A 20,632-nucleotide genomic window follows, 5' to 3' on the forward strand; every position below is an offset into this window, starting at 1 on the left:
GCTAAAACTTCCATAAAAAAATACTAGAAAAGACTCACTCAACGATGATCTGTGCTCGGTGTTCAAGTTTGCACTAAAAATGGCCGCAGTAGTTGCAGTCGAGCAAGGCATTAACCATATGGCAAGTGGCCATAATAGCCACTAGGGTTGTCGCATATTTATAAAAATGATTTCGTTTTTCTTATTTGTGTGACCGTTCTGTACGAAGAAAATTAATCGACCACACTTTGTTTTTACTTACATTCCATTGGAGAAAATTGTAAGTTTTCTGCGTTTTAAGTTTTACTAACTAAATACTATTTTTAATTAACACAAAATGTTGAAATTGCACCTAAACTTTTATATACTCTGCGAGCAAACTTTGTTTATTAAGTGGGTATCGGAAATCGTTTTCACACCTTTTGCTTTCGCGCCAATGTTAATTTTTTTTTGGCGCCAAATTTCAACAAATGCTGCTCAGGAAATCTAAATTAAAGTATGTCTACTGTTTTATGCAAAGCTTTGAGAATCGCTTTTATGTCAGGAAAGATGATGTAGTTAAAATCAAGTTTATTGTCATCCTACAATTTTCTCCTTCCCTACTACAAATACATTTAATTTTTAGCCATCAGAGATTCATTCTAATGGTAGCATTTAAAAATGCGCCCATTATTCTAACGAAAAGATCGGAAATAAAATAATGTTGTGGTCGGGCGAAAATAAAACTTTCGCTATTACCACACTGAACCCACATTTCACAATACGGGGTAGAATGCGTTCCAAAACGAGCATAAAACGAATCACATCACGCATTCTTTTCGGATGACCCATGTTGGCTGTCACTATTGTCTGACAGATTGTGATGGCGGCTCTCATAAATGTACTTGAACTCATAGTTCTCGTCGATGCCCACAAAATAGGTTGGCAGTATGCCACGCCCCTTGACGAAAGTCATGCCGCGGTAGTTACACTCTAGGCCATATTTGCGCAGCATTTCGGCCGTCTCTTCGGTCACCTGGATTTGGCCAGCTAGACCGGTGGAGTCCATACGTGAGGCCATGTTTACCGCGTTTCCCCAAATATCGTAGTGCACCTGTGAGGCACCCACAACGCCGGCCATCACCTCGCCGCTTGATATGCCAATGCTCATATCAGCAGTGAATACATCACGATCCACTGGCACGTTCCTATAATCATTGTTGCACGTCCAGAGGGTGCGCATCAGATCCAACGCAAAGGTGGTCAGCACAAAGACCACTTCCTCCTTTTTCTCGCTCGACGCATAGTTATCTTTGCGGAGAACCGAAATTGAGCGACGAGCACGCAGGACTGCAACAGGACAGACATATATATATATTATCAGTAGAGCTCTTAGCCCAATCGCTCACCCTCCTGGATAACAGATTCGTGTGTACTCCTCTCTTGGCTTATAACTGAGGAGAAACGCAAATCTAGGCCACAGGCTGCCATATATGTACAGCCCACAATTTTGATCTTTTCTACCAGATAATCGTCCCTATAATATGACAACTACAGCAAAGAAATAAGCGTTGGCAAATTGCACAGGCCATGTGGCTCTTACGATTCGGTCAAATTCGGATATGATCTCGTTGAGAACCCGCAAGTTTGGCAAATCCAATTGAAAATTGTGCAGGGATGCGAACATGACAGCCACCATTGCGTAGTCTTCATAGTATAGCTCGTGCTTGGCCAGCGAGGTCAGATACACATTGGCTGCATACAAGTATAGAATGTGTTAATGAGTAAACAAATTTGAGATTATCAGTTCAACAAAAAAGTCCTACCGACATGGGCTGGCAAAATATTGTGCAATAGAATCGTGATGGACTGATCCGCTATAAAGGCATCGTGCTGTTTCTTTAACAGCTCCTCTCTCCATCTAAATAATTGCAATAGAAAAACAAATTGTAAAAGCTATTGGCTTTGTGTTAGGCATTCACTCACTTGTAGTTGATCTTGTTATTAAACTCGGTCTGTCGCTCCTTGAAATATAGACTCAGCAGCGTAATTATGACCAACAAACAGTGCGCGTATTCCGCCTCGAAATAGGGATTGGTTGTGAGACTATGATGAACTATGTACTCAAACTGAAAGAACAGAATGATCATATAGGTGATCGCCTCCAATGTGCTAACCACAACTTTCATCATGAAGGGAATGCGTGTAAAGATAAGGCTCATCCCAATTATGAGGCACACCATGTTGGTCAGAAGCCAGGGATGAAAGCACATATTCATATCTGGCTCGTAATGATAGAGCTTGCTCTCAATATGCACCACCTCGTACTCCTCTCTGTCACAGTCCATCTAATTGGAATAGCCATACAATGTAAGAGATCTAGCTTAAGTCGCAAATATGATACCCACCAGCATGACGGTTATAATGCTAAAGTACGATATTATGGTGTACATATAGATGCCAATACGTTTGATGAGACTGCGCTGAATACTTTCCGCAACTCGGAATAGACAGCAACTTATGCGAGAGTATTTGTGGTCTTGAGTTGAATACCGCAAAAAGCAGAGCTTCTTATACCAGGTTAAGAAAAGTAAAACGGTTAAGCTCAGCATCACAACAAGGTCCACAATCACGCCATTCTTGACCAATCCGCTGTCATGGACATATTGTATGTAGCACAGATTGAGGCCAAATACCCAGGCTAAGAGCATACTGTACTTTAGCATGTAATCGGGCTGGTGCATATAATTATATTCGAGGCGTGGATCGCGAAAATGCAATAGATAAATGCCGATTACTGGACGTGCTCGTATCCGTTCCTTGTCTTTGTCTTTTCCCCACAATTGAAACACCTCCTTAAAGTTCTCCTTAACGCTATCAGATAAATGTGGATTAATTGAAACCGGGCTAGTTCCATCGACGCTTACCTTATGGGACCGACCGGCATCTTTTTGAACTCTTCACGTAACTCCAGTCCAATCGAAGATTGCTTCTTCAGTTCTGTTTCAGAGTCAATTATTTTGATGTGGTCAATATCCAGATCGGGTATGGTCCTTGGTCTTACATTGAAGGGAATAAGATATGTGATAACGTTGTGCTTTTGAAGGAATGGATCATTACGGGCCTTTTCCGTACCGGGTTGCACCTCATACCTAGGCTCAATAATCATTTGGAGAGTTCTTTCGCTAGTGTGAATATGACCTGGCAAACCGGTACCCTCGAGTCGATTGGCAATAACCACATCCGAGCCTAATATAAATCATAACAGTGTGCTATACTTTTAAGTATATGTATTTCATATGCAAAAAGAGATCTTAAATACTACTACTACCTACCCCAAATGTCATATTGCAACTTTGCTGCACCAAGGACGCCGGCACACAGAGCTCCCGAATGGACACCAACGCGTATGTCTATGTCAAGTTTTTCCTTGGCTCTAAATGGATTGGAAGTGTTGTTATGTTAAATAGATATATCGGATTGTCTTCTTTGACACTAACCGCACTTCGCGAATGTTGTCGATCATACAGAGCCCAAAATCGAGACAGCATTTGGCATGGTCGGGATCCGGTCTGGTCAGACCCGCCACACAATAGTAGCAGTCGCCCAAGAATTTGATGCGTTGAACCGTGTAACGAGAGGCGGCCAGATCGAATCTGGCATACAATTCGTGGAGTAGGGAAATTAGCTGCTTAACCGTTAGAGTTGTGGTCAGATAGGTGTAGTTGACAATATCTGCATACAGGATACTGACATCGGGATGTATCTGAATGGCCATAATGCGATCTCGTCTGATATTGATAGGTGTATTGCGATGCTTTTCAGAGAACTTAATCCGATTGCGAATATCCTCTTGAATTGGCTGTGATATTTGCGGCGGCAATATGCTATGCAGAAACACTTTTTCCTGCTCCCGTGCGCTCCTCAGCCAAATGTCCTCCATCACATACTGATGCCGATCGAGGAACGAGGAGCGTACGATTATCTCGCGCATAATGCGAAAAAACGCACCATACAAATTTACACAGAACTGATGCGAAATTTCCACCGACAAATAGTTAAGGTGCGCCACATTCGATATCTCATATCGGTGCTTCGAAGCTAAATATAAAACAAAATAGGAAGTATAAATGACGGACACCGAAATTCCAAGCACTAGCGACGGCAAAATATACGGAATCGGCAGAAACATATAGATCGTAAAGAGGGTATATGTGTCAAAGAAGCTCCCTATTATCCAGTCGTCCATGTGGTAATGGTATATGTTAAGCAATAGATCTGTAAAAATAGTAATGTAGTCCAAGAAAATAATATATAGAAAATATGTGGACACCAACCAGTTACAACCATAAATACCACAGCAAGCACCGAGGTCAAATACTTTTTATATCTAAGTCTTGGCATACATTTTGGATTGGCACTGGGCCACAGAACTAAAGTGACGAGCACGGTAGACAGCGTATAACAGCCGACATCTATATAAATTTTATCCCTGTCCTGTGTAGGCAGACGATAAATGAACTTTATGGTTAACAAATGCTAACATATATCCACCTCGCACGTTGTCAGTAACATAACGCAGTGGAGTATCGTGAAAGCCAGGTGAAGCAGTAGAAAGACAACGACGTAGTTGGCGCTTAGACGCATCTGGTATGCAGTAAACTCTTTTTCTACACCCACCTCCTTGCACTTTTTCTGTGATTTTTTTTTTTTAGCATTTCGGTATATATATGTAGATAGTAGGTCATTAGTTCAATGTGATTATACGATACCTTTAGAAAATTTCGCTCCCAACGTATTTCCTTCGAATAATCTAATTTGCATTTCATTTTCACATTCTGCAAACATTTTATTATAACGAAATAAAAAAAAAACGGTATATTCAAGGAGTTACTGATATAGTGTTAAGTCGAACTAAAAAATTAACTTTTTAGCATCCCTGTATTGAAACGGTAAAGTTACCGTTTATGCTGTTTTGATGCAATGTATAATTACCATTATGTGCCAAATGTTAAGTCCTCTGCAGACATAGTTCGGGTAAATATGTTTTTTAAAAAAATGTTTATATTTGATTGTGTTGTATGTTTGCTTTGTGAATATGTCGAAATGTTTGTGTGTTAATTCAGTAGAGACAAAAAGCAAAATCTTGACACCGTTAAAGCGAAAAAGTCAGAGCCGTAACGTAAACGCAAAACTGAGCACTCTTCGACGCAATAAGAGAACGTAGCGCAATTGGAGAAAACAGACGAAAAAATGAGTAACGTACGCACACAAGTAATGTTTTCCAGCACTGCAGTGTGTTGTTTTTCGTGTATTTCATGGTGGAGTTAAACAGCATTCAATAAAATTCGTAAAAGTTAGCAAACCCTCTGCTGGCGAGTGGCTAACATAGATCTCAGAAATATATTTGAATATTCGCCACAATCGTACACCAAAACGACTGAACGTATCGAAAACAACAATTATATTGCAACGATAACAATTTGGAGGAGCCCAAGCAAAGGTAAAATTGTAAGACAACCAAACCAGTCAAACAAAAAAACTACTGCTGCTGGCATGGCTGGCAACAATATGGCATTTTGGTAAATCCGTTTGGGTTTCGTGTGCTGTGACCGCGCTCTGCTGCTGTACTTGGTCATTGCCAAATTTCGGCTGCGATGGCTCACGCTGTTGCTGCTGTCTTCAAACCTGTCCCAACTGCATCGTGTTTGGGCCCTCCACCCCCAGTCCGCGCCAACGCCGCGCCAAACCGAGCCGTGTCCATGGCATGGCTATAACGATGTAGCGATGAAAACTGAAAACTGAAAACTGTTTGCAGCCAGCAGGATTTCGCCTTACTTGTTTTAGTCAGTCAGCAGCAGCAGCGACGTCAGTCTTTGTTAAGTTTTGCGTTCCATTTACATACATGCATACAAAACCTACATACATACATGCATGCATGTACATATGTTTGTGTGCATGCATACAGTCTTGGATATGGTTTTGTAATGCATATGTATGTACATACATATATCCAGTTTGTGCCTTGGTCAATTTTTTTGTTATTTTATTTTTTTTTGGCTGTGTTTTCGTATTTTTAGTGTGAAACTCATGCAGTGCAGATCGTAACGACAGCGCAGTCCATATCCACGGCCATAGGCACAAGTCCGCACGCAGTTCATCCCGAGCAATCCCGCTAGAAAATGGAATCGGCGCTGGACGTTCTCTCCCGGGCAGCCACCATGGTGCAAAACAATGCAAGCGGTGAGTACTCCAATGACATTTGCTCAACTGGTCATTTAGTTATCGCTAATATCTCGACGGTCCGCCATTAACCAATTCCGTATAAATGGTAACAACGACGCTGACAATTTGATGTTGTTAGTTTTATGGACGCTCCGACGTTGACACCGACTGACATCTGTTCTTGTTATTATTTTTTTTATACATATTCTGGCTACGTCTGTACTCCTTGTGTCTTTATGGGTTTCACCTTTGCACCAGCGTCCTAAAAACTTGAAAGTATTTCAACAATGTTATTCTCGGCTGACACTTTTGTGTTTCCCCAACAATGTTCATATGCACATACATACATACGTATGTATGTATGTAGGTAGTGCCCATTAGGTGGCGGTGTCTTGGGCCGAGACCAAGTTGTAGTTTATCGCCATTGCTCTCTTTGCCTGCGGCATGAATCATAGCCTTTGGCATGCTCAGCTGAAGTGCATGTGTCGCAACTTAAACTCCAAGATATTTGTTTCTTCTGCTGCGATCCATGCATACATATGCATGTATGCATGTGCATATATATGTACGGATGTGTGTACATATATGTACATATAAGCAAATGCACACGCAGACAAGCATACACGCACATTTATTGCGTATCACGAGCGAACTGAAAATAAAACATTCCAATAAAATGAGTTTGCGGCGCATTCCGATTCCGATTTTCATAAATGTGTCAAATGCCGCATTTTTGAAAACGACGTCGACGCCGACAGCGACAGCGACGCCAGCTCTCTGTGCCCCGCGTGCGTCCGTTATCAATAGTTGACGTCGAGACGAGCACGAATCGTACGGTTAATGTGCTATGTACTCTTACATAGTTTAATACGTATACAAGCATACATGTACAGTTCGATGTGTGCATGTATTGCACATATTTGTATTGGCGACACACATAAATACAGATAGTTTGCATATGTTTGTACGTATTTGCAATTTGAATTTATTGTATCGCAACCCTCGCGCGCTGCCCCCTCTCTGAATGCGTGACATGCCAAAGCAATGCAAATGCTAACGGTTTGGCTTGAGCATGTGCATATGTACATGTATTTGCAATTAATAATAATAATTTAGTGACTGCATAATTGCTTCATTTGGCAGCCACAGTACGTATCAATTTCAACGACTATCAAGTGTTTTGCGGCTTCCCCAAAAGAGCAGTAAATACCATATGTATGTAGTCAAGTGGTTTACCAATCTACATACATACACACATACATGCATACATATGCAAATCGAAAGCTGGGGGTATGAGCAGTGATAAAGCACACCAATTGCCACCCACTATCGAACGCGCAGTCCAGCGGCTTATTATACCCTGTACTCGCTGTGTGAAATGGATAACAAGGGTATATCAGTTTTGTGCTTACGTATGTAACATCTCCAATTATATATACTCTCTGGGAATTCGTATTGCATATCGGAGCTTTAAAGCGCTATAGGTATCCATTTGTGGGTATGTGAGCTTTTCTGCAAGTTTAACTGAAGGGAAGGATATAGGGTATCTGCTAGTCAATCATATTGCCCAGCTCACAGCCCACTTGTTTTGTTAGCTTAGATTTGCCATTGCGTTGCTGCCCATTCGAGATGTCTTTATCAACATGCTCCATACATATTTGACAAATTCCTTAGCCAAATACACATACATGCATACATACACAAATAAGTTCAGCTGTCAACGCCAAGCGGAATGTATTTATGTATGTATATGTATTATATATACACACATATATGTGAATGTGCGACAATAACAAAATTCCATAAACAAATATGTATAGATTTTTTAAAACAATTGAATAATATGCGCGCGCGTTTTGTTTGTGTATTTTTAAACGCGACCAGACCTTTGTCACATGTCAGCAGTTATTTGTGCTCAGTATTCTTGGCCAATAGGCTGCCAAGCGGGCCCTTTGGCTAGCGCTTGGTTCATTGGATGTCGTCACATTGTTTGATTGATCAGCCAAATTGTATATGCAAAATGTCATTAACCTGGCCATGATTAATGAATTTTATCATAATCTTGTTCTTCATAAATCACATGTGGCCAATGCAAGCCAAGTTAAAGCGTTTCGATTGTCTTCGGGCCGTTCTTAATTAAACTGCCGGCACTTGTGGCTGAGATTTCAGAATAGAGCCTAGACAGCTGTCAGCTGATCGTTTCTCTCTCTCTCTCTCTCTCTGTGTGTGTGTGTGTGTGTGTAAACAAATAGTCGTTGCAGCAATTGTGTGGCTCTAACAAACGATATAAATTTATTAAATTTGTGGCAGTTTTGAGGCTAGGTGAGCGCGCGCTCAACAGGCACAGCTGGATACATCGGCTCATCAAGTAATTTACATGGCCTTTCAATTTCCCATTGCCAGTTGCCAGTTGGCAGTGGCAAACACTCTCTTCCTTTTACTGGCCAAATGGCACGCAAACTAGCCGTGATTCTCGACCAAATGAAAGAAACTGGTCTGGTCTCGACCGTAAACAGCTTCTAGCTGGATGACCGTCTGGCTCTGGCTCTGGCTCTGGCCTCTGCCTTTCTTTTTGCTCTCAATGCTGGCGTTTTTGTTGTTGTTGTCTTCTTTGTGGTTTTTTAACATTTGACTATTTGCCTATTGCCACAAATTTGGTTTCGACATCGATTTTGGACATAACTTATTTTTATTATGCATGTGTTGTGCCACTCTGGAAATTTCTCGTAATTTGGCAGCATTTGCATTCGAAATTTGGTAAAATTCGTATTGATTTTTTCTCACGCTAGATTTAATGCCGGATGATATTTTAGAATGACAACTATATTTATGTTATTGTTCTTTTTGTTGTTGCCACAGTGTTCATTATGTTTAAGCTCTTGTTGTTGTTGTTGTTGTTGTTGTTGTTGTTGTTGTTGCTGTTACTTTTAGCCAATTGCCAAACCGGTTTTCAAACTGCGCGCACGTTCGCGTTTTATTTAAATTTTGAACTGGTTTCTCCTGATTTGTGTGTGCCTTTCTGCGGCAAACAGTCTTCGCTCGGAAATTAGAACTTCCAGAAAATCATCATTAGACGTTTTGAACATAACATATTGATATTGTCATTGTTTTCCGTATTATTTAAGATAAATGCTCGATTTAGCGATTGTTATTGTTTTTCGTTTCAATAAGATCAATCTTCGAAAGAGAGTTTTAAAATGCCCAAAGTACACAGAGGTCTGTTAATAGCCAATGTTTATCATATACATTATAAATTGTTGCCATTGAATATTGATAAAAATGACACGGAATGAGGTATATACGAGGCAGAAGTAGGCGTCAAGAGCTGATCCGGATATATTCAACCAGAAGTCAACCTTCTGTGCTTCGTCTAGTTGGAAAACTGTAAGAGACGTCAATTTCAATACGGTTTTGATTTTGTCCTTCACACGTATTCAAAATATTTAATTCTTTCGAATCGAAGGCGAGAAAATGTAAAAAAGATCGGACTTTAAACGCCGATGTAAATCAAGAGAGCTTCAGCTTCATAAAGCTGCACATCCTACAATGTTTGTTGCTGGGATTTGCATGTTTAAAAGAAAATTGAATGTTTAAAAGGCGCCTCGGCGTTGAGAGCAGAGCAACATCTAGTCAGGCTTCCGGAAACATGATTTGTTTCCAAATAAAAACTTTCAATTTAGAAGCAAAAGCTGTCATGTTTAATAAAGAACTTTTATCCGTATCAAATCTAAAAAACCTAATCCCACATAATCTGTTATTTTTTTTGTTTTTTTTTGCATTAGTAAGACATTTTATTGACTTGCCATAAACACTTCCGTGCCAAAAAACTATAACTACTTGACCCAATTGTTGCTCGTCTTGCTGTTGTTGTTGTAGTTGTTGTTGCTGTCGCTGCTCAGTGAGAACTCTCAAATTTCTGCACTGATTTCTAAATAAAAAGTGCATACATCGTTAGCCAACAATTAGACCAGCATTTTCCGGGTTTGCGGCACCAAATGCAAACTGAAGAATGGCGTAATATTGAATTGCTGCTCAGGTTGACTAAGCACAAATCTAGAGGGGGGCCATCCAATGCACTCCATGTAGCTTATAGGGTATTCAGAGGGGCTATCATTAGACTGGCCTGTTCTCTGGGTAATCAGGTGAGTGATTCGAATAGTCGGCAATTGTTGTTGTTGCTCAAAAACTCGGACCCATATCATTTCAAGGCTATGCAATATATAGAACAACTTTTGTGTGTCTAGCACACGGACACCGACTCGTTTATGCAGATATACAGAGTTACGGAGAAACATGGCCTAATCGACTTGGCTCTTGATGCTAACGAAGAGATTATCCATGAATGCTTTTAGCCAAAACTTCACTTTCTGATATTTTCTGCACTTCAATATCGGACCAAATAAATAAGTATTTGTCTCTGGCAGTTACACAGATTTGCAGCTAACGTCGTAAAACTTTGCATAGGTGCAACATAAAGATTATAAGTTAACATTTAAAAGTTCACAAACACCTGAACTGCTGAACAGTAGATTTAAGGATAGGAAACATAATATACATTCCGACTAGAGAGCTTCTACATGTTTCACTATTGATTAGCTGCGATTTGATATTCTTGAATATATATATATATATCTCATGTGGTCAATATGCTTCCTTCTGCCTGTTACATCAATATGTTATCCTTGTATCCATCCAATGCATTGCTCTCCTCGTTCAGTTTCAGATTCAGCTTGTAGAATCCCTCAGCTCTGCCACCTGGGTCAGGTAAACAATGTATGCACCAAAGTAGGAACTATTTGGACGTGTTGTTGTTGTTGTTGTTGTTGTTGTTGTTGTTGTTGTTGTTGTTGTATACAACATTTTGGGTTGCTGTAGTTTTGCAATTGTTGTTGTGCGTCTGTTGTTGTTTTTGTTGCTGGCATGATTGCCTTTCGATTGACCTCGTTGCGCATGCGTGCGCATGTTTCACGCTACACTAAAACTTTTCGCACAAGTTAAAAATAAAAAAAAAACTCAATGAAGAAGAAGCAACAGTGGAAGAAGTAGAGGAAGCAGCAGCAGCAAAAAAAAAAAATCGTGCCGTTGATGAGTAAGCAACAGGGCAAAATGTCTCTGAGCCAGCCACGAGGCGCTGTGCCGTTTGTCAGCCAAGTCAATCAGTCAGTCCGGGCAGCTAGCCAACAAGTCGGTCGGACGGTCGGTCTGTCTGTCTGTCTGTCTGTCTGTCGGTCGGTCGTCGGCACCGACAGTCAGGTATTCAGTTCATAATTCGGCTGTGAGCTTTGCTTAATTGTGATTTGACGCGCTACGCAACAGAAAATTGCATTTTGTTTTTGTTTTTTTGTTTTAACGCAAATTAACAAATAGCTGCCAAGTATTGATCGAGATATGAATAGATCAAGAAATCGCTGAATCCGCAGATTGCAAGAGCCAATCATCAGGCCAACAGCTGAGCTTGCAAGTTGCAACAGGCGCGCACACATTAGCTGGAATCGATTCTCTACGAGTATTGGACCGTTTCGATTCCTGTTGCAGCTACTGCTCTTGCTGTTGTTGTTGTTCTCGTTGTTGCTGTTGTTGTTGTTGTTGTTGTTGGGGCTGGGGCAACAGTAGTAGTTGTGCTACAAATCGGGCGTAAAATTTCATGGGCCTGCTATTGAATTAAAAACGAGTTTGCTTCATGTTGTTGTTTGTTGTTGCTCTCTGTTTTCTGCTGCTGCTGTTGCTGTTGTTGCTGTTGCTGTTGCTACTACTTCTGGTTGCAGTAATGGCCGCCTTTAAACACAGACAGCGCCAAGCCCCAGCACAACGTGCCGCAGCAATAACAACAGCTCCAACAACAACAACAGCAACGACAGCAATAACAACAAGCCAACACAGCGAACAGACAACAGTCACTTTTTAGTTGTATTGCTGCGTTTGTTGTTGCCTTTGCTATTGCTGTTGTTGCTGTTGTTGTCGTTATTGTGGTTGTACTGCCGACCTATTGTTTGTTTCATTTTGTTGTCATTTTCGCAAGCGAGTTTGCAGTCCATACAAACACATTAACATGAATGCATGTACATGTGCGCTGGCGTGTATATCTACACACACACACATGCATGCATACATACATACACACATACATACGTACATATTTAGGTGAGTACCCGCTTAAAAAATTCGGCTTGCGGTGCCAAAATAGAAGGCCCACCACAACGCTCAATTTAACACTAAGCTGAGCTATGTTGTATAAATGTTATTTTGATGTGTCCAAAGAAATGTAATTCACCTTAAAGAGGCTGCGAAACAGTTTACGTTACTTTTTCAGTGGGTCGTAAGGCGAGAAAGCAGCAACAAGCGATAAATGAGTTGTCGCTTTGAGAAATGAAAGACTTGGCAAAAATAAAATATATATCATTGAAAAGGTAACCAATTTGTTGTTGTTGGAAAATCAAATTCAAAATATGCATATATTATATTTTTGCAAAGTTCCCAAAAAGACTCAGTCAATATAATTGGCAAATGAGTATCTTTGTGTGTGTGTGTGTGTGTGTGAAACTTAATAAGCTGCAAGCATTGATCGAGCCCAAAAATCGCCCACGCACTGTGCTGGGAGAACGCTGTCCAACAACGACTCGACTCGACTCCGGCCCAACCCAACGCCGAAGACAAACAACGACAAGCCAGCCATAAGTGCAACATAGTCAGAGTTACCCTGTGCTGGGTAAAAGGGCAGAGAGGCAGCTGTCATCCTGTGGATAAGTGGCGTTCACTTCTCCTTTCCCGCTTAACTGTTTTCAATTACAAAATCGCAAAGCCCAACCGAAACCAAGTCCAAAGAAAGCAGCTAGCGAAACAATCGCAGCCCACCGTCAATAGCCAAAACGGAAATTGGTAAAAAGCAAAATAATAATAATAAAAAAAAAAAAAAAAAAACAACGTAAACGTAAACGTAAACAACAACAAAAACAATATGAGTGCCAACTGTCGCAAGTGCAAATGGCTTTTAAGGCCAGAAGTCTACACGGGACGCGCCGAGACGAGAGAGAGAGAGTGTTGTTGTGAGAGACGGCTTGGGCGGTGAGACGAACTCACAACGTAGCCACAGATTACAAAAACAACAAAGCAAAAACAACAATAACAGCAAAAACATAAGATAAACAACAACAAGAACGTCCCGTAAGCGTACGAGCATGAGTTTTGAGCGACCGACGACAAAGCTTTGCGCGCCCGAAAGCTCTTCGTCTTCAAGTCGCACTCACAATCGGAATCGCACTCGCACTCGCCGTCGCTGTCGCTGACGCTGTCTGGCGATCAGTTCAAGTTAGTCCGTCGAGCCGCAAAGAGCTGAGCGCGTGGCAGAGGCAGACCCAGAGCCAAAGCTCGAGTACAGCTAAATAAAAAGAAGACGAAGAAGAAGCAGCAGCAGCAGAAACTGAAGCCACATTCATCGTACTCGTCGTGTTTGGTCGTCGTGCTCGTATCGTCAGCCAAAGCTGAAAGCGAAACTGGCGCTCAAGTTCAGCGAGCGAATCGACGTCGTCGCCGCCGCCGTCGTCGATTTCTATGCAAATTATTACTCAGAAAAACATATAAAAAGCGTGCTATTTATATTTCGCTAAATGTCGACTTGAAGCGCCGCCGTTGCCGTTGCCGTTGCCGTTGCCGTTGCTGCAGCAGTGGCAGAGACTGTGACGAAAACGGAGATTGGAACGGGAGCACGGGCACGGGCACGGGTACGGGAACGGGCACTTGGATTGTAACCCGAGACCGAGTCGCCAAGTCGCGCAACACGACAAATACAGATCGTATCTGTATCTATAGCAGCGACAGTCGCTGTCTGCTACTGTATTAGTGCGTGTGCATGTGTGTGTGTGTGTGTGTGTGTGTGTGTGCGTGTATCTGTATCTGAAGCGGCACACAGAGCACAAAAAGTAATCATAAACTAAAGCAACAATAAAGCGAGCGAAAACGTAAAGCGGAAAAAGTCAGCTAAAAGTCACTTACAAAAATCAAAAAATAAAATAATAATAATAAAAACGCGCCTCTTTCCGTCGAACGTTGAACGTCGATCGTCAATCGACAGCAGCAGACGTCAGCGAAATTAGCTCCAGCTGCTGATCCGTTCGGTTAATCGAGCGCTCCGACTCCGACACGAGTCGTGGGTGAGATACAGAGCTCTCAGAGCCAATGGGATTGTGATTAAAATAATTATTATTGTTATTGTGTTGTGATTGTGCTTGTGGTCGACTGTGGCCAGGACATCAAGTGAAACCCGCAAAGAGATCTCCATAGAGTAGCGCGAGCTGCGTCAGCACGTAACGTGATCCGGCCCGCCTTGCGTATGTACTGAACTGAGTATACAAGAACGCACGCAAGAGATAACTAACTGATAGCAATGGAATATCTGTGCATATTGAACGCCTTCGAGCAGCAGAGCTATTACAATCGCATCATGGAAATGGAGCGACTGGCAGCTGTCTCAAAGCAGTCTTCCCTCGGCAGATCGGTCTCCGCCTCCGCCTCCGCCTCGGCGAGCGCTTCATCATCATCTGCTGCATCATCAACGGCCAGCTCGCCCACAGCGGTAAGCAGGGAGGCTGCCGCTGCCGCCACAGTTGCCTTATCCTCGACGCGCCACTTTCCGGCCAGCTTTGCGCACGCAGCGGCCCTTGCGGCCACGCAACAACAGCTGCAGCAGAGATTCGCGGCGGCTGCCTTTCAGCAGGGCCAAACGGAGTTGCCGGCGCAGTCGCCACTGTTTTATCAGCAGCAGCAGCAGCAGCTGCCGGGAGCTGCACATCAGCAGCCAGGAACTGGATCGCTGCAGCCGAACAACTCTAACATGGCCAACAGTTTGCTCTGGCAGCCATGGCGGGATCTGCAGCAGGCAGCAGCAATGCATCATCAGCTTTGCAAGCAGCAGCAGCAGCAACAGCAGCAGCAGCAGCAGCAGTTGCAAAAAGGTTCGTGTTTCAAGGGGAATATTATATAAGAGATTTTGAAGAAATCGCGCTGACCTCCAGCAACGTTTGCCAAAAATCCAATTTTGTCACATACTAGTTTCCATTGAAATACGAGACGGCGACAGGGAAAAGTAGAGAAATTTGTGAAAGAATCGTTCCGTCGTATTCGAGACAAATGATGGATGCAGCACGAACCAGGGTCACCAGCACTTGGATATCAGCGCAGTTGTTGACTGGCCACTGGCACGAGTAGCTCACGTGAAGTCCGATAACTGGACTAGCCGACCTTCACGCTGGGATCTGGTGGTCACCCAGACACAGTCAGACAGTCAGGCTGGCAGAGCGTGGAGCTACGTGCCCGTTTTAATGAATGGGGATCAGAGTCTATAGTTTTTATATTGTTTATCGGTTTATCCAATGTTTACGTTGGCCAAAGCGTGGCTAGGACGTGCTCTTCATAATACGTACCGTGTGCTCGTGTGTGTGTGTGTGTGTGTGTGTGTGCGTGATCAATTGATGGTGTCACACCAGCAGTTGATGAAAACGTGTCGCCTCAAGCTGTTGCGCAAGCTGATGACGACGACGACGCTGGCAGGCGTTTGTGGAGTGACCCATTTCATTTGGCCATTAGCGCGAAATTGGTAATGAAATTGGCAACACTTTTACTACGCTTGCCAAACGCCTGCGATTGGCGTACTGCTGATCTGATGCCGACCGCTTCCGCCGGCGTCATCGTCGCCAGCTCTGCCATGCACCACTGTACCTAATTGCTCACATTGCACAAATCACACAAATGCTTTCAATTACATGGCACAAACACAGACACGCCGCTGACGTCGCTGCCATGTGAAACGAACGCCGGGACAAATGCGAACCAACTGCGTCGGCTGCTGCTGTACTCAGTTTTTGTTTTTGCTTCAGTTTCGGTTCTGATACCCTTGATACCCCCGGGCGTGCGTTACAGTTAGATATATATATCGAACATAGATATATATATATGTCGGATCCGTAATAGACGGTTTGTCTTAGTCATGTCCGTCTGTCTGCGAGCTAGTTAACGTTTTGGGTTTCGCTTCGAAACGGTTCAAAACTGCCTTTCTCTGTTGCGCATATGTTCGAGTCATCCAAATCGGTGCACTATATCATGTGGCTATCATACGAATAATTGAGGGAAATAAAGGAGTCTATAGGAGTACTATATCATAGGAGTACTGTATCATATAGGCTGTAAAGCAAAAATCAAGCGAAAACTTTTGTGTTCTTCCAGAATTCAACTCTTTCCACTATTCAGTATGTTCCCAAAATATCTGCCAAACCGTATTCAATCGGGTCTACTATATCATATGACTTATATATATATAAATGCATTTCTAAGCCATATGTCTCTACCAGGGTATTTGTTCTTCGGCCTGACAAACATAGCCGTAATATCTTGTGTGTTTTTTTTTTTAATTTGTTGACATATTAAAACCAGATTTGCAATCAAGTCGGGCACGAGCATGACTCACAAGCCGGCGGAAAAAATAATAAAAATAATAAGAAACGCCTGCGACGACACCGTCAGCGGCGGCGGCGGCGATGAAAATAATAAGTATACAAACTTAAGCTACAACAACAACAACAACAACAATTACAAAAAACGTGTTTGCATAAGCAACAAATGTTATTTTTCTATTGCTGTTTGCAGTGCGAGTAGACCAAATCGACTGTTCGACTTTTTGGTCTACGGTTGGCGATTCTTGATGCGAACTCCTCTGCGGGCGGATTGTTTGGGTGATTAAGCAAAGTTTGCAATGACTTGGCTCGATTGAGGGAGGGCCACAGATTATCAGGCACTTGCAGTTTCCTCCACCCCCCCACCCCCCGCATTTCTGCCAATTAGCTTAGGTCGTCGAATTTATTTAGCTGTGTGTATCTTGCGTTTGATTAAAGATCAGATGAGAAGGGGAGTTGACGCAAAGACCGACAGAACTCGACAAAAGCAGGCAAACAACAACATGCTTGTGAATACAAACATGTATAGATAATACAGAGATACACAGAACATGGAATATGGTCACCAGAAAGAAAGCCCCAATGATGATCCCCCACAGCAAAAAACCGGACAAAGTTGTCTTTGAGCGACGACCGGAAATGTGCAATAAAATTTGAATGTTTCTTTATTATTATCATCATCCCCATCATCTTCCGCTGCAACAGAAGTCAGTCCCATTGCTTTTATTGTTGTTGTTGTTGTTTTTGTTGTTGTTGTCCGTCTGTTTTCATGTTTTGCTTTCGGTCCACTCCATGCAACTCGGGCGAGGGAGAGCAACCAGTTTGTGGCACCTTTCGTGACGCAGGCGCAAAAAATAATAATAAATTGCAGCCAGCGGTGACGTTGCCAAAAACAGGACCACAACAACTGGTTCCGCCACAGTCGTAGCCGCAGCCGCAGCCGCAGCCCGAGCCCGAGACGCAGCCAAAGCCGCCTCCACCAACGCCGCCAACTCCTTCATTCATTCATTCATTCATGCGTTCGACGCCTTGGCCAAGAGGAGAACTGGCACCGCTGCTCAAAATGTGCAGAAGTCGCTTGACGGGTTTGCCTGCCCCTTTTTATTTTGGGCTCCAAAACGCGCTTTGGATTGCCTGAACTTTTTTTTCTTCTCTTAACTTCGTTTCCTGAGGGACGGCAACAAATACAAAAAAAAGAAGAGAAGAAAAAAAAAAATAAATCTGAAATTGAAACAGAAACAGAGAAACTGCACTGTACGTAAACTGGAGTAGAGTGCACCTACACACGCGCATGGCGAGTGTATCCAGGTGAGGGTATTCGCTTTTCGGTGGTCGTTGCCAATCTGGTTGAGGCCCACGCACCACCTTAGACTTCCCACGCCAAACTCGAACAATATCCATTGGGATGCCGGGCACGTTTGTCCAGACTAGCGCCCAGCGTTTTGTTCAGTGTAAATGTTCCACTCACACACACACACACACACACGCACACACGCGGGCACACACTGAGACAATCCCATGATCGTAGAAAAACTAGTTTTCTTAACCAACTTTTATTGTGACTCGGAGTTTCGATTGTGTTTTTCTGGCTTTGTGTTCGCTATTGTTGCTTGTTTTTTTTTGTTCGTTGTTGTTGTTGGGTTTTTATGCATAATTTTTGTTGTGCCCACCTCCTGACCGGGTCTGGAGCTGAGTCTGTCACCGTGGCTTGAGTTGGCAGAGCACTCGAAAGCTTCGTTCGGTCTTTGAGCGGAAATTCATTGAAAAACGAAAGACTTAGGCAACAAACTTGAACGTGACTGCGACGCCGGCAGAGAGCCCCCAAACTGAACTCCATGTGATTCATTACGCCCACTTCATTGCCGCGCTCATAATCAAAATTCAAGACAGATCGACACGAAAACCACAGCGAAACAAATCAAAGGATTAGAACGAGATCTGGCTAGCCGCAGAGCCATAATTCAAATCGGATTCGATGTTATTGTGCTCCGGCTAGCGAAAAAAGGCGAAGAAAACATATCAAAATCAATATACAAAGCCAACTATTAAATCAAAGCCAAGAACTCGTTTTAAAGCCCAGTTTCTTAAACATTTCAGAAACGCGCCTGACATCAAAAGAGCTTCCAACCACCAAGTGGCGTCGCGAGCGTCGCCAACGTTCCGGCGCCGCCGAATATTATCATGTACGCGATGCAGGCAACGGTCTCTTCATTGTCGGTGACCGGGCGAGGGAAAGAGAGAGGGAGCCGGACATGGACAGCCCCATTGATATGTCGGTGACGTCGAGCACTGTGAAGCATCAGCGCGCCTCGCCGCCTCCGCCGTACCGCGAGCCGCTTGGGGGAGGAGCAGCAAGCAGCCACAGCTACACGGCCAGCCGGCCCAGCGTTATTACCCAAGCACCGCCCAAACGGGAGCAACCGGAGCTTGTGCATCACAGCTCGCACTCCAATCCCGAGCATGACCATCGCAGTGCGGGTGAGTTGCAGCCGTTGTCGATCTGGTTGACGGATGTGTTATAATGCAAGCATCATCATCATTTTTTGCAGAGTCCGATTCTATTTGTGACATTGATGAGCATTTCCGGCGCTCTTTGGGGCCGGGCTATGCGGCGCTGTTGAAATCGCCATCATCCAGCTCGCCCACACCGTCGCCACAGCCACAGTCTCAATTGCAGCCGGTGGCTGGGAGTGGAACACCCATGCAGCAGATCTCGCCACAAGGCTATCGGCAACCACCGACGACAACAACAACAAGTTACCAGCAAAATCACTCGCCATTGCCGCTGTCACTGCCCATGTCTAAGCTGGGCTTGCCCATCGTTCACTCACCCACGTTGCAGTCTGCACCGGTATCGCCGCAGCACGAACTGCCGCCGCCCCAGGAGGAGCCGCTGTCCCTGTCTCCGCCGCCCGTTCGAGCAGCTTCCACTTTGTCGTGCCCATCGCCACCGCTTGGCGCCAGCCAAATATTAGATGCACCGGTAACCAAGAGAGAGAGAGCCCTGGACACACCTCATCATACACCACCCAGATGTAATACACCACCGCCGGCCTATGGCAGCGTAGTGATGGCATCGACGCCAACGCCGCCCACCATGCCAGCTATTATACGTGTTAAAGCCGAACCGGGACTGGCCGCAGCATCATCGACGCATACGCCGCCGGCTTCGCCTACCTCATCCACAAATATTTCGATATTCACCAAGACTGAGGCCTCTGTAGACGATCACTTTGCCAAGGCACTGGGCGACACATGGAAAAAGTTGCAGGGCCAGAAGGAGTAGACCGGCAGTGCAAATGTGAGGACCAACTGAAAAGCTGTTCTTATTTAAAACTACACAATTGATTTTTAAAGATCTCATGACGATGTGAAAATTCTTCAAATGCGAGTGTATTACAAGTTTCTTATTATGATTTTATTATTGAATATGAATATAGTTATGGAAAAGCGTATACGTACATGTGACAAAATTGGTATTCTTAATGCATAGTTGCGTAGATAGACTAATCCTTAATATGTATTAAATTATGTGCATACATGTGTCTGTATGCATATTACGTATGTTTATTTCATAATTCTAAATTATGAATTTAATGTAAGCTTATGTTTATCCAAATGAATCCTATAAAACTTAAATCAAACGAGTGGCAAATACACAGTACTCTCTAACAAGCACTCTATTATTATTTAAGTGAATCTTACAATAAACATTCAAATAAATTCGTTTTCGAATGATTTCAAATCTGGTTTGAAAGCGCGCGCTTGTATGCCCTTCAAACCGTCGGTATCACTTTGAACGTGCTGGCAACGCTGACTTGCACATTACGACCTTCTCAACTATCGTATATAACTATCGTTGGCCAGTGTAACCATAGCCAATGTTATTGGAAAATTTGTTTTGCTGTTTGGTTACTAACAATTTATAATTATCATATGTTGAATTAGAACTAGTACTAAATGGCTAAGCTGTTGAATAATTTGAATAAGCAATCGTTTTTGCATTT

General features: G+C 43.3%; 2 protein-coding genes and 1 long non-coding RNA gene across 8 annotated transcripts; 2 read left to right on the forward strand and 1 right to left on the reverse strand.

Annotated features, from left to right (window-relative positions):
* Positions 1-537: 537 nt before the first annotated feature.
* Positions 538-5,101, reverse strand: LOC6622562 (adenylyl cyclase X E). 4 transcript variants are annotated; one of them, XM_015175073.3, is made up of 13 exons: positions 4,954-5,101; positions 4,731-4,796; positions 4,513-4,653; positions 4,296-4,455; positions 3,459-4,236; positions 3,294-3,394; positions 2,886-3,207; positions 2,367-2,832; positions 1,945-2,306; positions 1,785-1,879; positions 1,562-1,713; positions 1,368-1,509; positions 538-1,308 (listed from the first exon to the last, which is right to left on the reverse strand). In XM_015175073.3, the coding sequence occupies exons 1-13, from the start codon at positions 4,954-4,956 to the stop codon at positions 785-787; spliced, it is 3,312 nt and encodes a 1,103-aa protein (XP_015030559.1). In that variant the 5' UTR covers positions 4,957-5,101; the 3' UTR covers positions 538-784. The 4 variants fall into 4 exon arrangements, with proteins under 4 accessions (XP_015030559.1, XP_015030557.1, XP_070063958.1 ...); XM_015175072.3 differs by having other exon boundaries at positions 1,113-1,308; positions 1,368-1,495; XM_015175071.3 differs by lacking the exon at positions 4,513-4,653.
* Positions 5,102-5,221: 120 nt separating this feature from the next.
* Positions 5,222-20,300, forward strand: Tgi (Tondu-domain-containing Growth Inhibitor). Of its 3 annotated transcripts, none has more exons than XM_015175939.3 (4): positions 5,222-5,469; positions 6,039-6,201; positions 18,723-19,103; positions 19,175-20,300. In XM_015175939.3, exons 2-4 carry the CDS (start codon positions 6,141-6,143, stop codon positions 19,909-19,911), a joined length of 1,179 nt encoding a protein of 392 aa, XP_015031425.1. In that variant the 5' UTR covers positions 5,222-5,469; positions 6,039-6,140; the 3' UTR covers positions 19,912-20,300. The 3 variants fall into 3 exon arrangements, with proteins under 3 accessions (XP_015031425.1, XP_002047965.1, XP_070063959.1); XM_002047929.4 differs by having other exon boundaries at positions 5,224-5,461; XM_070207858.1 differs by lacking the exons at positions 5,222-5,469; positions 6,039-6,201 and adding an exon at positions 14,214-15,131.
* Positions 6,208-13,104, forward strand: LOC138911022 (uncharacterized). The gene is made up of 2 exons (XR_011416326.1): positions 6,208-10,325; positions 10,392-13,104. It is a non-coding gene; the product is annotated as an uncharacterized lncRNA (long non-coding RNA).
* Positions 20,301-20,632: the final 332 nt, after the last annotated feature.

The sequence above is a fragment of the Drosophila virilis genome, chromosome 3 (genome assembly GCF_030788295.1).
Source record: "Drosophila virilis strain 15010-1051.87 chromosome 3, Dvir_AGI_RSII-ME, whole genome shotgun sequence".
NCBI lineage: Eukaryota > Metazoa > Arthropoda > Insecta > Diptera > Drosophilidae > Drosophila > Drosophila virilis.